Source organism: Lutra lutra, chromosome 10 (assembly GCF_902655055.1).
Source record: "Lutra lutra chromosome 10, mLutLut1.2, whole genome shotgun sequence".
Classification (NCBI taxonomy): domain Eukaryota; kingdom Metazoa; phylum Chordata; class Mammalia; order Carnivora; family Mustelidae; genus Lutra; species Lutra lutra.
Genome location: NC_062287.1, coordinates 101,706,296 through 101,718,666, shown reverse-complemented (window position 1 = coordinate 101,718,666; position 12,371 = coordinate 101,706,296). Strand labels below are relative to the sequence as shown.

The 12,371-nt window shown below is 49.8% G+C and overlaps 1 protein-coding gene and 1 pseudogene across 5 annotated transcripts; both read left to right on the top strand.

Moving 5' to 3' along the window:
- The first annotated feature begins 388 nt into the window (after positions 1–388).
- On the top strand, positions 389–10,074 carry TIMM10 (translocase of inner mitochondrial membrane 10). Of its 5 annotated transcripts, XM_047691927.1 has the most exons (4): positions 408–535; positions 960–1,075; positions 2,702–2,928; positions 9,672–10,074. In XM_047691927.1, exons 2-3 carry the CDS (start codon positions 1,005–1,007, stop codon positions 2,901–2,903), a joined length of 273 nt encoding a protein of 90 aa, XP_047547883.1. In that variant the 5' UTR covers positions 408–535; positions 960–1,004; the 3' UTR covers positions 2,904–2,928; positions 9,672–10,074. The 5 variants fall into 5 exon arrangements, with proteins under 5 accessions (XP_047547884.1, XP_047547883.1, XP_047547882.1 ...); XM_047691928.1 differs by lacking the exon at positions 9,672–10,074 and having other exon boundaries at positions 389–470; positions 2,702–3,150; XM_047691926.1 differs by lacking the exon at positions 9,672–10,074 and having other exon boundaries at positions 2,702–3,150.
- On the top strand, positions 3,292–4,734 carry LOC125078771 (40S ribosomal protein S15a-like; annotated as a pseudogene).
- Positions 10,075–12,371: the final 2,297 nt, after the last annotated feature.

The window sequence follows — 12,371 nt, the reverse complement described above, 5'->3', positions numbered from 1 at the left end:
ATTGGTATGAAATGAAGTACGAACATCGGGATATTTTAAAGCGTCCCAGGTGACCTTAATTCGCAGCACAAACAGAACTGCTCTTTGGGGGAGTCCTTCCTTCTCCGCGCCAGTTTGCGCTGGGGCGTGAACTCTCCAGGGGTGGGAGCGAGGTTCACTGAGCTCGGCCCTTTACCCCTTCCCACGAAACAGTTAAACTCCAATCTCTCCGCGATAACCCGGGGAACTTGACAGCCAGGCTGCAGGCGCTCTGCACTCCGCCCAAGCCTCTATGGTATTTTGGCGTCCTCTCTAGCACATGCAAGGCGTCTTTGTCTTCAGCCACTGTCGGCGGCTCCCTCTCTATGGTAGCCGATTGCCCGTCCGCCTCTTTGGTACTTCATTCCGGAAGCGAGTCCTATCATGAAGGAGGCGGGACTTCCCTCCCGGAAGTGACCACGTGCTTCCGCCTTAGCCTACCTGGTCGCACGGTGAGTTTCGAGTGTTTGCCCGAAGTTGGGGACACTGCGGGCATTGTGACAGGCCGCGGGCCGTGGTAAGTGACCTCTCTCCTCAAGGTGACCCTGATGATGGCGCCGCCATTTCATAGGTGCTGGCCCTAGACCGGGACCTTTGCATCTTAGCTCCGCGTGTTTTCGAATTCCCAGGGCCCTGGAGGTTTAGGTCCGCGGTTTAGTGTTCCTCCCCGGTCTCTAGATTTTCTCCAGGGTAGAAGTGACCAGGAGGCACTGGACCGCCAGGGCTCGATTTCCAGCCGCTCCACTGACATGTGACCTTGGGCTAGGCAGCGTTCCCTTTCTGGGCCTCAGTTTCCACGTCTGTGAGATGGGGTGGTTGAGCGCACTGAGGTCAGTGACCGGTGCTAGCCGCATGTCTTACGATTCCTCCGCATCCTCCACCCCCTTGGGATGGGAAATGGAACGGGCCGGGTGGAAGCTGACGGTGGTGTCTGCTCCCAGGACTAGGAGGCCAGAAGGAGCTCTCTTCCACGGTGCAGGGCTGAGATGGATCCGCTCAGGGCACAGCAACTGGCTGCGGAGCTGGAGGTAGAGATGATGGCTGATATGTACAACAGGTAAGGGCCCACAGTGCGCCCCCTTGTCTTTGAGAATGATCCTAGGTCACCCTCTCTGGGCTGTTTTTCGGAGGGTACCCGCCCGCACCTGCACTCCTCCTGGTTGAGGGCTAGTGCAGATGCAGTATGGGGTCACTAGAACAAGTTGGACATCTGGATTGGGATGCAGTTGGCGAGCAAGTAGCTGAGCAGGAAGAGAAGCACCAGTCCAAGCTCTGGTCGAGTTCCAGGAACAGTTGAGCATTTGCGTTTGTGCCAAAAAGCACATAGCCCACTTAGTAGTTAACATTTCTTAAATTCTTACTCTGCCTCAGGCACATGCTGAGCAGTTTACATGCCTTAAACTTTTTTAAGCTTCAGAGTGATCGACTGGGTCAATTTTAGTTGTCCCATTCTAAGGGGAGGACACTGAGGCTTCTAGAGGTTAAGTAACTTTCCCAGGGCTCACAGCCGGTCAGTAGCAATGTCAGGACCAGTACCTCAGTCCAACTCCAAGCTCGTGCCCACAACCATTTGGCAGATTTGGGAACAAATTGTAACTGCTCTAGTCACCCCTGGTTTGGCCTAGGGCAGGTTACTTGGACTGTTTGGTGGTTTTCCCAGCTATAAAATGGAGGTAGGGACGCCTGGGTGGCTCAGTTGGTTGTTCAGTGCACGTTGTGATCTTAGGATCGAAGGATCAAGCCCCACCTTGGGTTCTGCGCTCATCAGGGAGCCTTCTTGAGATTCTCCCTCTGCCTCTTCCCTGTGCAGCCGCACACTCATGCCCCCGCACATGTTTTCTCTCTCCCTGTCAAGAAATAAATAATAATAAATTTTTCTAAAAATAAAGTGGACATAGTAATGGTACCTACCTTGTGGAGACATTGTAGATGTTATGTGTAGAAACGAATGACAAGCTCTTAGTATTAAGCCCAATACACAGTAAGTAGTCCACACCTGTTTGCTGTTTTTATTGCCTTAAGCCCCCTGTATTTTCTCTTGATGGTTTATCTTGGAGGCTATATATTAGAATACTTCCAAACATTTTTTTTAAAGATTTTTATTTATTTATGATAGATTGTGAGAGGGGGAACACAAGCACGGGAGAACTGGAGAGGGAGAAGAAGGCTCCCCAGCCCGATATAGGACTTGATCCTGGGATGCTGGGACCATGACCTGAGCCAAAGGCAGATGCCCAATGACCGAGCCACCCAGACACCCCACTTCCAAATACTTTAAATAATTTTAAAATGCATGCCGTGAGGTCAGACCCTGGGGGTTCGTATCCCGGCTTTACATGGTTCTGAGGCTCTCCATGCTATAATTTCCTTATCTGTAAAATGGGGATAATGATTGTGCCTACGTCATAGGGTTATTCTAACGACTGCATGACAAGCTGTGTCAAGCACTTAGCATGATGCCTGGAACATAGCCAGTACTCAACTAATGGTTCCTATTTAAATAAACCTGGGCTCAGATAGGCGAACATTCTCAAGGACACTTTAATACGGTTGAGATGTGAACTGAGGTTTTTACACTGCCTTCCTGGAAGGTGAAATCATTACAGCAGGACAGGAATGATGGAGAGATCCTGGTATGCTTCCGGATGCTGCTGACCTGACCTTGCCCTTCCTCCCCGCCCAGAATGACCAGTGCCTGCCACCGGAAGTGTGTGCCTCCCCACTACAAGGAAGCAGAACTGTCCAAGGGCGAGTCTGTGTGCCTGGACCGCTGTGTCTCCAAGTACCTGGACATCCACGAGCGGATGGGCAAGAAGCTGACAGAGTTGTCTATGCAGGATGAAGAGCTGATGAAGAGGGTGCAGCAGAGCTCCGGGCCGGTGTGAGGCCCCAGACAGTGTACACCCCAAGGTGCGCCCTGCCCCTTCCCACTTGTCCAATAAAAGTGCCCCCATTGGGTGTCAGCTATGACAACTGCCGGGCCTCGGCTCCCTCGGGAGAGCCTCCAGGAGCCCAGAGTATGGTAGAGCTACTCTCCTGGTTGAAGAGGGGTATTTGTCACACTGTGATGTGACTGTCTATGTACGTGGTTGTGTGTGTGTATATATATTAAAACAGGTTTGTTGACACCAACTACGCGGAAAGCAGTGTGCCTGGCACTCGCAAGCAGAGGCGGCAGCCGCAGCCTCTACCAGCAGAGGGAGTCTCATGTGTTTCAAGGCATAGACTGGTGCCATATTCTGGGTTATACTCCAGGGCAGCTGCTTGCCGTGTGACCCTGAACATGTCACTTTACTGTGCTTTAGCTTCCTCGTCTGTGGAATGGGGATAATTACAGGGCTGTGGCGAGGATTAAATGATTTAATATGTGTCCAGCATGTGGAGTAATGACTGGGACATAGGAAGTGCTCTGTAGATACGAGCTGTATACACGTGTTTAAATAACAACCTAAAATTTAAATGGAGCCAGGCAGGCATTTTTCCAGATGTAAGGGAATAGAGGAGCGAGTGAATGGGAGATGGGAAGGAAGATATGAGAAGGAAGTAGCCAACGCCTGGGTTCTAAGTGGCAATATCAAAACATGTGACAGGGCCAGCTTTATGTGTGGTGTGAGTGATCCAGGGAGGGGACTGAGCAAAAATGCTGCCGTTCACCGTTCACCTGGAACAGGGACTGCACTCCTCACTCTTCATACAATATCCCATCCAGCTCTTTGCGCCATCTTTCTGGGCTGCCGTAATGGTGCACATGGGTGTCCTACCAGATGTTCGCAAGAGCGTTAATGCTGAAAAGAGAGGCAAATGCCAGGTTCTTATTAGGCCATGCCCCAGAGTCCTCGTCTGGTTTCTGTGAAGATGAAGCATGGTTACCTTGGTGAATCTGAGATCACTGATGATCACAGAGGCTTGTGAACCTCATGGGCAGGTTAAACAAGTGTGGAGGGATCAGCCCCAGATTTGATGTACAGCTCGAAGATCTAGGAAAATGGTCGAATAATCTTCCGTCCTGCCAGTTTGGTTTCATTGTGTTGACAGTCTCAGCTGGCATTGTGGCTCGTGGAGAAACAAGATGAAAACACACGGGAGGGAAAATCCTGGGGTTCTTTTTCTCCGGATGTAATGCATGCAGATAAAACGCCTCAGTGGGGGAGAAGAGTCTGATCTAATCCACTCAGCTGGGCTAAGGGGCCCTATTAGACAGTGGAGGCCCAGAGCCCTGGTTGCTTGTCGGAGTTCTCACGAGAGGAGTGAGGGCTGACTGCTGCTCTTGCTGTCTCTCTGAGGAGACCACTACCCCAAGTTCCTGAGCGTCCTGGAGAGCTGTGCACCTTTCAGAACGTGTGGCTCACTCCCTCCTGGTGGGATTTTGGTTGATGTCAATGCCACTGTGGCAGTAGTGCCTTCATAGCAGAGAGGTGGGTGTGGGGGACAGAACCTCACCAGGTCACTGGGCATGGGGTAAAGGAAGCACTAGACACTGAGTTTGGAGCTTAGAAGTGCAGGCCAAGGGACTCAGGTGGCTCAGTAGGCTGAGCGTCTGACTCTTGTCTCTTGATTTTAGCTCAGGTCACGATCTTAGGGTTGTGAGGTCAAGAGGTCAAGCCCTGCCTTGGACTATGTGTGGGGGTGGGGGGAGAAGGGAGGCTCTGGAGGAGTCCGCTTAGGATTCTTCCTCTTCCTCTGCTCCTCCCTTCACCTCTCTCCCTCTGTTTAAAAGAAAAAAGGGGAGGGGTGCCTGGGTGGCTCAGTGGGTTAAAACCTCTGCCTTCGGCTCAGGTCGTGATCCCAGGGTTCTGGGATCAAGCCCCGCTTGGGGCTCTCTGCTCAGCAGGGAGCCTGCTTCCTCCTCTCTCTCTGCCTGCCTCTCTGCCTACTTGTGATTTCTGCCAAATAAATAAATAAAATCTTGGGGGGAAAAAAAAAGGTGCAGGCCCAAGCCAGACCGCCTGTGGTGGAATTTTCTAGCTGTGTGATCATGGGTGAGACATTTACCTGCCGTGTGCCTCAGTTTCCCCATCCTTAACATGGTAATAGTGGTACCCACCTCCTTGAATGAATGGTGTGAAAATGGAAAGTATTCATAACTGCAACACTTAGGAAAGTGCCTGCCTCTGTCAGATAAGTGCTCGGTAATGTTAGCTTGTGTGTTTGTTATTGCTGAGTTTGGTGTGAGAAGACCCTGGGCAAACTTAAGCCATGTGCACTGACCTTAGTGGCAGGCAGAAGGCGAAGGCTCCTTTCTAGTACCGAAGTGCAAGTGTGGGTCGACAGGTGGCGCTCTCTGCTCGCAGGAGCAGCCTGGCAGCGGGCAATTCCACAAATACCCGTTTGCCTCTTCCGTGCAGGCGTCCTGAGAGGGAGAAGGGAGGGGTGAGAAAGATAGATGTGGTGCCTGCCCGCAGGTTTAGCAAGGAACATCAAATATTCTGAGAGCGCATAGCGGGAACATCTAGAAGGGGAGGTAGGAGCGGAGAGAAGAGGTACCAGCTGGAGGGAATAGTACTTGCAAAGGCTTTGAAGTGGCAGAAAGTGTGGAGCGTTCGAGAAACAGCTTCAGTGCGCCTGGAGTGCCGAGTGTGAAGGGAGGTGGTGGTGAGAGATGAGCCTTGGGGGCTGGGCAGGCAGAGCTCCAAAAGAGCCTTGAGGAGCTGTGTTAAGGAGTTTGGATCTTCTCCTGCCGAGGGCAGCAGCAGAGCGTTGGAGGATGTAAACCCTGGCAGCGAAAGATCTGCTCTCCCGGCTGCCCGCTGGGTGGGTAGTGGAAGATGGCGGGAGGTACCAGTGAAGGGGAGAGGTGCCAGGGAGCCCGTGAGAACAGCTGTTCAGTTGCCTGGTGTGCTAAGAAGTGTGTCACTTCGGTTAATCCTTGTAACAACTTGCAGGCGGGTACAGTTATTCTCACTTAGCAGATGAAGAAGCTGAACTCTGAAAAGGTAGTTAACTTGCTGAAGGTCACGCAGCAGGTAAGGGACAGAGGCAGGGGTCCAGCTTATTCAGACAGCAGAGCCCACTTTTAACTGTTGCTCTAGAATTCGGGGGGTAGGGGGCTTGGTCTCTCAAGAGGTACACGTCAGCAATTTCGTACTTCATTCAACAATATTTATTATTGGCTGCTCCATGCAAAGAGCCACAAAAGGTATCCAAAGTGCATTTGCTCTGTCCTGGCTCTCATGAATATTGTGGGGAGCTGGAGGGGGTACAGGAGAGATGGGACACACATACAAAGGGTGGCAGAATAGGTTAGGCTTTTTCTGCCATAAAGCAGAGTCCAAAATTCCTAATCCTAATGTATTTTTGCTAGGTTATCATTTTTAAAATCAGGAAATGTCTCAAAAATCTGGATTTGAATTTTTTTTTTAAAGATTTTATTTATTTACTTGACAGAGATCACAAGCAGGCAGAGAGAGGGGGGAAGCAGGCTCCCTGCTGAGCAGAGAGCCCAATGCGGGGCTCCATCCCAGGACCCTGGGATCACGACCCGAGCTAAAGGCAGAGGCTTAACCCACTGAGCCACCCAGGCACCCCTCCCCCCCTTTTCTTTAAACATTCATTTATTTGACAAGGAAAGAGATAGTGAGAGAGGGAACACTAGCAGGGGGAGTGGAAGAGGGAGAAGCAGGCCTCCCACAGAGGAGCAGGGAGCTCCATGTGGGTCTCAATCCTGGGACCCGGGGATCGTGACCTGAGCCAAAGGCAGACACTTAACCACTGGGCCACCCCGGTGCCCCTGCTTTTGACTTCTTTTGAAAGTTTAAAGTATCAGTCAGCCTCCATTTCTGCTTGGGAGCGGCCAAGGAAGAGCAGCGAAACTCCCACTGCTGATTTCTTTCCTTGTCCTCTGCTTGGCCAGTAGGCATTTGGTCCTAACCTGGGCTTTCAGGTGAGCCGGATGCTAGATGAGAAAACATGTCAATGTCCAGGGATAGGCAGGCTATAGGTGGCTCCCAGTGGTCCTGCCCACAGCCAGGCGTTCCTGGTACAGTCTGCTTCCCCTGAGTGTGCACTAGACCTACAGACTTGCTTCTAATAAACACCACAGCAGAGGTGACAGAATGCCCCTTCCAAGGTTAAGGTACAAGAGATTAGAATGGCCATCTTGTTAGTGGTCTCTCTCCTCTTGCTTACCATGAGGAAGCCAGCTTATATTTTGTGAGTGGCCCTTTGAAGGGGCCTGTGTGGAAGGAACTGAGGGAGCCTCGAATCGGCGAGGAACCCAGTCCCACCGACAGCCCCGTGATTGCTTCTGCTTCTCCAGATGACCGCAGCCCCTGCTGACACTTCCCAGCTCTGCGAGCCACCTTGGAAGCAGAGGACCCCTCTGAACTGCACCCTAACTCTGACCTACAGAAACCAAGATAATGAATGTTGTTAGAAGCAATTACGTTGCGGGATAATTTGTTATGTAACCATCTCTAACCAACACCTGGACAGATCTTACAACTACTACAGTAGTCGGAGATTATGATCTTTTCTACACCTCGACCCAGCATGGGCCAGGCCCCATTCCAGGCATTTGGGACACATCACTGTACAAAACATAAAGATCCCTGTCCTCTTGGAACATGCATGCAAGTGGGGACAGTTATGCATAGTAGAAGTCTGGGCTAGAAGTGCTGGGTTTTTTTGTTTGTTTGTTTTGTTTTGTTTTTTTAATTTTATTTATTTCTTTGACAGAGACAGATCACAAGTAGGCAGAGAGGCAGGCAGAGAGAGGAGGAAGCAGGCTCCCCGCTGAGCAGAGAGCCCGATGCGGGACTCGATCCCAGGACCCTGAGATCATGACCTGAGCCAAAGGCAGAGGCCTTAACCCACTGAGCCACCCAGGCACCCTAGAAGTGCTGTTTTGAAGGAGAGAGCATTTTCAGTTCCTGGGGAGAGGTTTTTAACTGCTTTTAGGTCTCAAACCCCTCATGAAACTCCAACAGACGCCATGGATGGTTCTTTAGAAATATGTACATGCACATAGAATTTTGCATACAATTTTAGGGATCATCATAAAAATGTTTGTGGGCTGACTGAAGGGGAGTTTTGTGATGAGCATTGTTTTAAGTGTTGGGACAAAGAGAAACAAGATTAAAAAATTGAATGGGGAGACATACTAAAGTCAGTTGGCTTTTGCAGTTGTGGTAAGTGCCACAGGAGATGTTCTGGAGCTATAGAGAGGAATGTGTCCCCAAGTCTGGGTGCTCAGAGAAGGATGTCTCCCAGAACAGGGTAGGTAAGTGAGATTTGAAGGATGAGTGGAATTTGGCCGGCAGGGGGCAGGTAGGTGGTAGGTTCTGTGTTAAGTGCCAGGAGGGTCCCCGCCCTCCGGCACACACAATCCATTGGATGAAACACACATCTTGATGAGTCTCCTCAAAAGGAAACTCAAATATATAGATCACATAGCAAGGGGATTTATTGCTGGAATCAGGCAGGGAGACTTCTTCCCCCAGAAAGTGACCATTAAGCCATAATCTGAAGGATTAGTTAGATAGGCTCAGGCAGGGGAATGTTCCAGGCCCAGGAGAAACTTGAGATGGGAGAACATGGGGTGTTAATGGGCTTGGAGAGGTCACCATGGTGAAAGCATAGAGAAGAGAGAGACCAGAAGGGAGGCTGGGGCTGCAGATGGGGCCCAGACGAACTTGGGGTCATTGTCGGGAGTTTGTATATTCGCCCAAGGGTCATGGGAAGCTTGTGAGGGGAGGAGTCTGATCAAATCCCTGTTTCCAGGAGATCATTCTGACTGAACCATGGGGTCATGTGCACAGGTGGAATCAGGCCAGGTTGAGAGGCGCCCAGCTGGCTCAGTTGGTGGAGCATGTGGCTCTTGATTTGGGGGCTGTGAGTTTGAGCCCCATGTTGGGTGTAGAGATGACTTAAAAATAAAATCTTAAGAAAAAAAAAAAAAAGCCAGATTGAAAGGATTGCGGGAGTGCAGGTGTAGCTGCTGATAACCTAGCTTCAGGATGACAGTAGATGAAGATGAGACATCTTTAACGATAGGGTCCATAGGCTCTCTAGTAGGTTGGATGTGGAAGATGAGGCAGGGAGCAAGTCAGGTAACTCCACTTTTGTGGCTTAAGTGACCAGGTGGCAGGTGGCACTTTTACTGACACAGGCAACAACAGAGCAGAAGGGGGTTAGGGGAGAGGAAGGTCCTTTGTGGTCATTATTGGGCACTTCTCATTTTAAAAAGATTTTAATTTATATATATATTTTTTAAGATTTTATTTATTTATTTGACAGACAGAGATCACAAGTAGGCAGAGAGGCAGGCAGAGAGAGAGGAGGAAGCAGGCTCCCTGCCAAGCAGAGAGCCCGATGCGGGGCTCGATCCCAGGACCCTGGGATCATGATCTCAGCCGAAGGCAGAGGCTTTAAACCACTGAGCCACCCAGGCGCCCCACATTTTAAAAAGATTTTAAAAAAATTTTAAGTAATCTCTATACCCAACATGGGGCTCGAACTCAGAGCCCCCAGATCAAGTGTTGCACTTGACCCACCAGCTGAGCCAGCCAGGTGCTCCCGCTGGATCTTTTAGAAGATCCAACATAGCTGGATCTGTCCAGCTGCATCCTCACACCACAGTCCCCTCATTCTGCAGGCTTCATCCATTCTGGCCCTCATTCAGCAAACTGACTGCCTCTGGCATCCTCTTGCCGTAGGACCTCCATGTGCACTGTGTCCTCCTCTTGGCGGGCTGATAAATCCTACTGATTCAGACATGGGAAGCTGTCTTCAGATCAGACTACAAGCATGCTGACCTCCGGTCTCGATCAGATCCCCTCCCCAGTGATATGTTCGCATGGCACCCTACGACTCTCTTCCTTAGCACCTCCTTTGGATGCAGTTACACCACCTGTGTAATCACTCGATTCCTCTATACCTCTGTCCCATTGGACTTTGCATTCTGAGGGTAAGGTCTGTATCCTGCTCACCATCGAATCCCTAGTGCCCAAAACGTGAAGGTGTGTGTGTGTTTGAGATATAAATTCCACATATCATAAAATTAAATATTTTATTTTTTTTAAGATTTTATTTATTTATTTAAGAGTGTGTGAGAGCATGAGAGAGACAGCCCATAAGCAGGGGGACGGGCAGAGGGAAAAGCAGGCTCCCCACCAAATAGGGACCCCAATGCAGGACTCTATCCCAGGACCCCTGGGATCATGATTTGAGCCAAAGGCAATTGCCTAACTGACTGAGCCGCCCAGGCACCCAAAATTGAAGATTTATATTTATTTTTTTAATGTAATCTCTACACTGAACTGGGGCTCTAACTCAGAACCCCAAGATCGAGAGTCGCATGCTCCCACCAACGGAACCAGTCAGGTGCCCCCTTCTCTTTTTAAAGATTAAAAAAATTTTTTGCATAATCTTAAAAGTAGATAGTTTAGTGTAAAATTCAGTGGATTTTAGTATATTCACAGAGTTGTACAACCATCACCCCTGTCTAATTGCACATTTTCGTTGCCCCAAGAAGAAACTTCACAGCCACTAGCCATCACTTCCCATTTTTCCCTCCTCCGGTTCCTGGCAACCATGAATCCACTTCTCTCTCAGTGGCTCTGCCTGTTGTGGGCATTTCATATAAGTGCAGTCACACAGTATGTGGCTTTTTGTGTCTGGCTTCTTTCACTGAGCAGTGTTTACAGGGTTCTCCCTTGTGGGCACAGCATGAATTGCTATGACCAAATACAATTACACTGGAGATGAGTACACACACATTTTGTTTATCCACCGACCGATGGATGGTTGGGTGCTTGCACTCTATGGCTATTCCGAATAACGCCGCTGCGAACACTTGTGTCCACATTTCTGTGTCTACGGCTGTTCTCAGTTCTCTGGGGTATATTCCTACAAGTGGAATTTGCTGGGTCATGGGGTAGCTCTATGCTAACTATGTGAGGAACTACCAGCCTGTTTTTCCAAAGCGGCTGCACCATTTTATCTACATTTTTCATGTAAAAGTTTATAATAACGATTTATTACACAGAAGAAATAAGTTCTGACATAGTGAACTGGATACCATTATTTCCAGCACCTAACGGACTAGAAGAGTGAGGCTTAGCAGCGTGCATGCCTTGGGCAAAATCGCACAGCTCTTCAGCTCCTCAGAGCCAGGATCAGGACTCGGGAGCGGACGCTGCTGTCGGCCCAGCCTTGAAGCAGGCTGCACCAGCAGGAGATCCTATATGATTGGGGGTGGGGTGTCAGGGAGATGGAGTTTAGGAAGGCATTACTTTTGGGGATAGGGAGTGGGCTGAGAAATCCTATCGAGTCTGATACAGAAGTGTATCTAAGGTCTCTGCCCTTTTCTATTTATTTATTTTTTCCATCTGAACTATTACAGTGGCTTTAAGGTCATTAAACTGTCCTAAGTTCTCTGTCCTTTCCAATATATTCTTCTCCTTTCATTAAGCACACTCAGGCAAACTCAAACCACATCCATCACCATCCTTAAAAGGAAAAGAAAAAAGAGATAAGACAAGACAATCCAGGAGCTCCTTTGGGCCATCTCACAGCCCTGGAAGTCCTTGGCCTCGCAGAGGTCATTCCAGACCGACCCCAGCTGACTCTTTCCACTTCAGGCCCCACCACCCTTTCCTTTATTCATCAGATGTTTACCAGAGGTTCGTTACATGCCTGGTGCCAGGATAGCGGCAGACCTATCTCTACCACATGGTTGAGGCCCCGAAGAGATTTACAGCTCGTGGGGAGGAGGCAGACAACGAAACCAATGAGTCAAGTTTACTGTGAGGGCTTCAGTGGAGATTAGACTAGTGTTTTGGGGAGTATGTGGGCAGGGCCCCAAACCCAGCCTAGGAGACCAGACAGCTTCCAGAAAAAGGTAAAACTTGAGGTGAGTCATGAGGGAGGAGTGCATTAGAAATGAAGGTGGGGGGCGCCTGGGTGGCTCAGTCATTAAGCGTCTGCCTTCTGCTCAGGGCATGATCCCAGGGCCCCGGATCAAGCCCCACATTGAACTCCCTGCTCAGCGGGAAGCCTGCTTCTCCCTCTCTCACTCCGCCCGCTTATGTTCCCTCTCTCCTCTCTTGCTGTGTCTCTCTCTGTCAGATAAATAAATCTTAAAAAAAAAAAAATGAAGAGGGGCACCTGGGTGGCTCAGTGGGTTAAAGCCTCTGCCTTCGGCTCAGGTCATGATCTCAGAGTCCTGGGATCCAGCCCCACATCGGGCTCTCTGCTCAGCAGGGAGCCTGCTTCCTCCTCTCTCTCTCTCTGCCTGCCTCTCTGCCTACTTGTAATCTCTGTCTGTCAAATAAATAAATAAAAAATCTTAAAAAAAAAAAAAATGAAGAGGGGAATCTGTCATGCCCACAAGAAGGAGGAGCAGACGCAAAAGC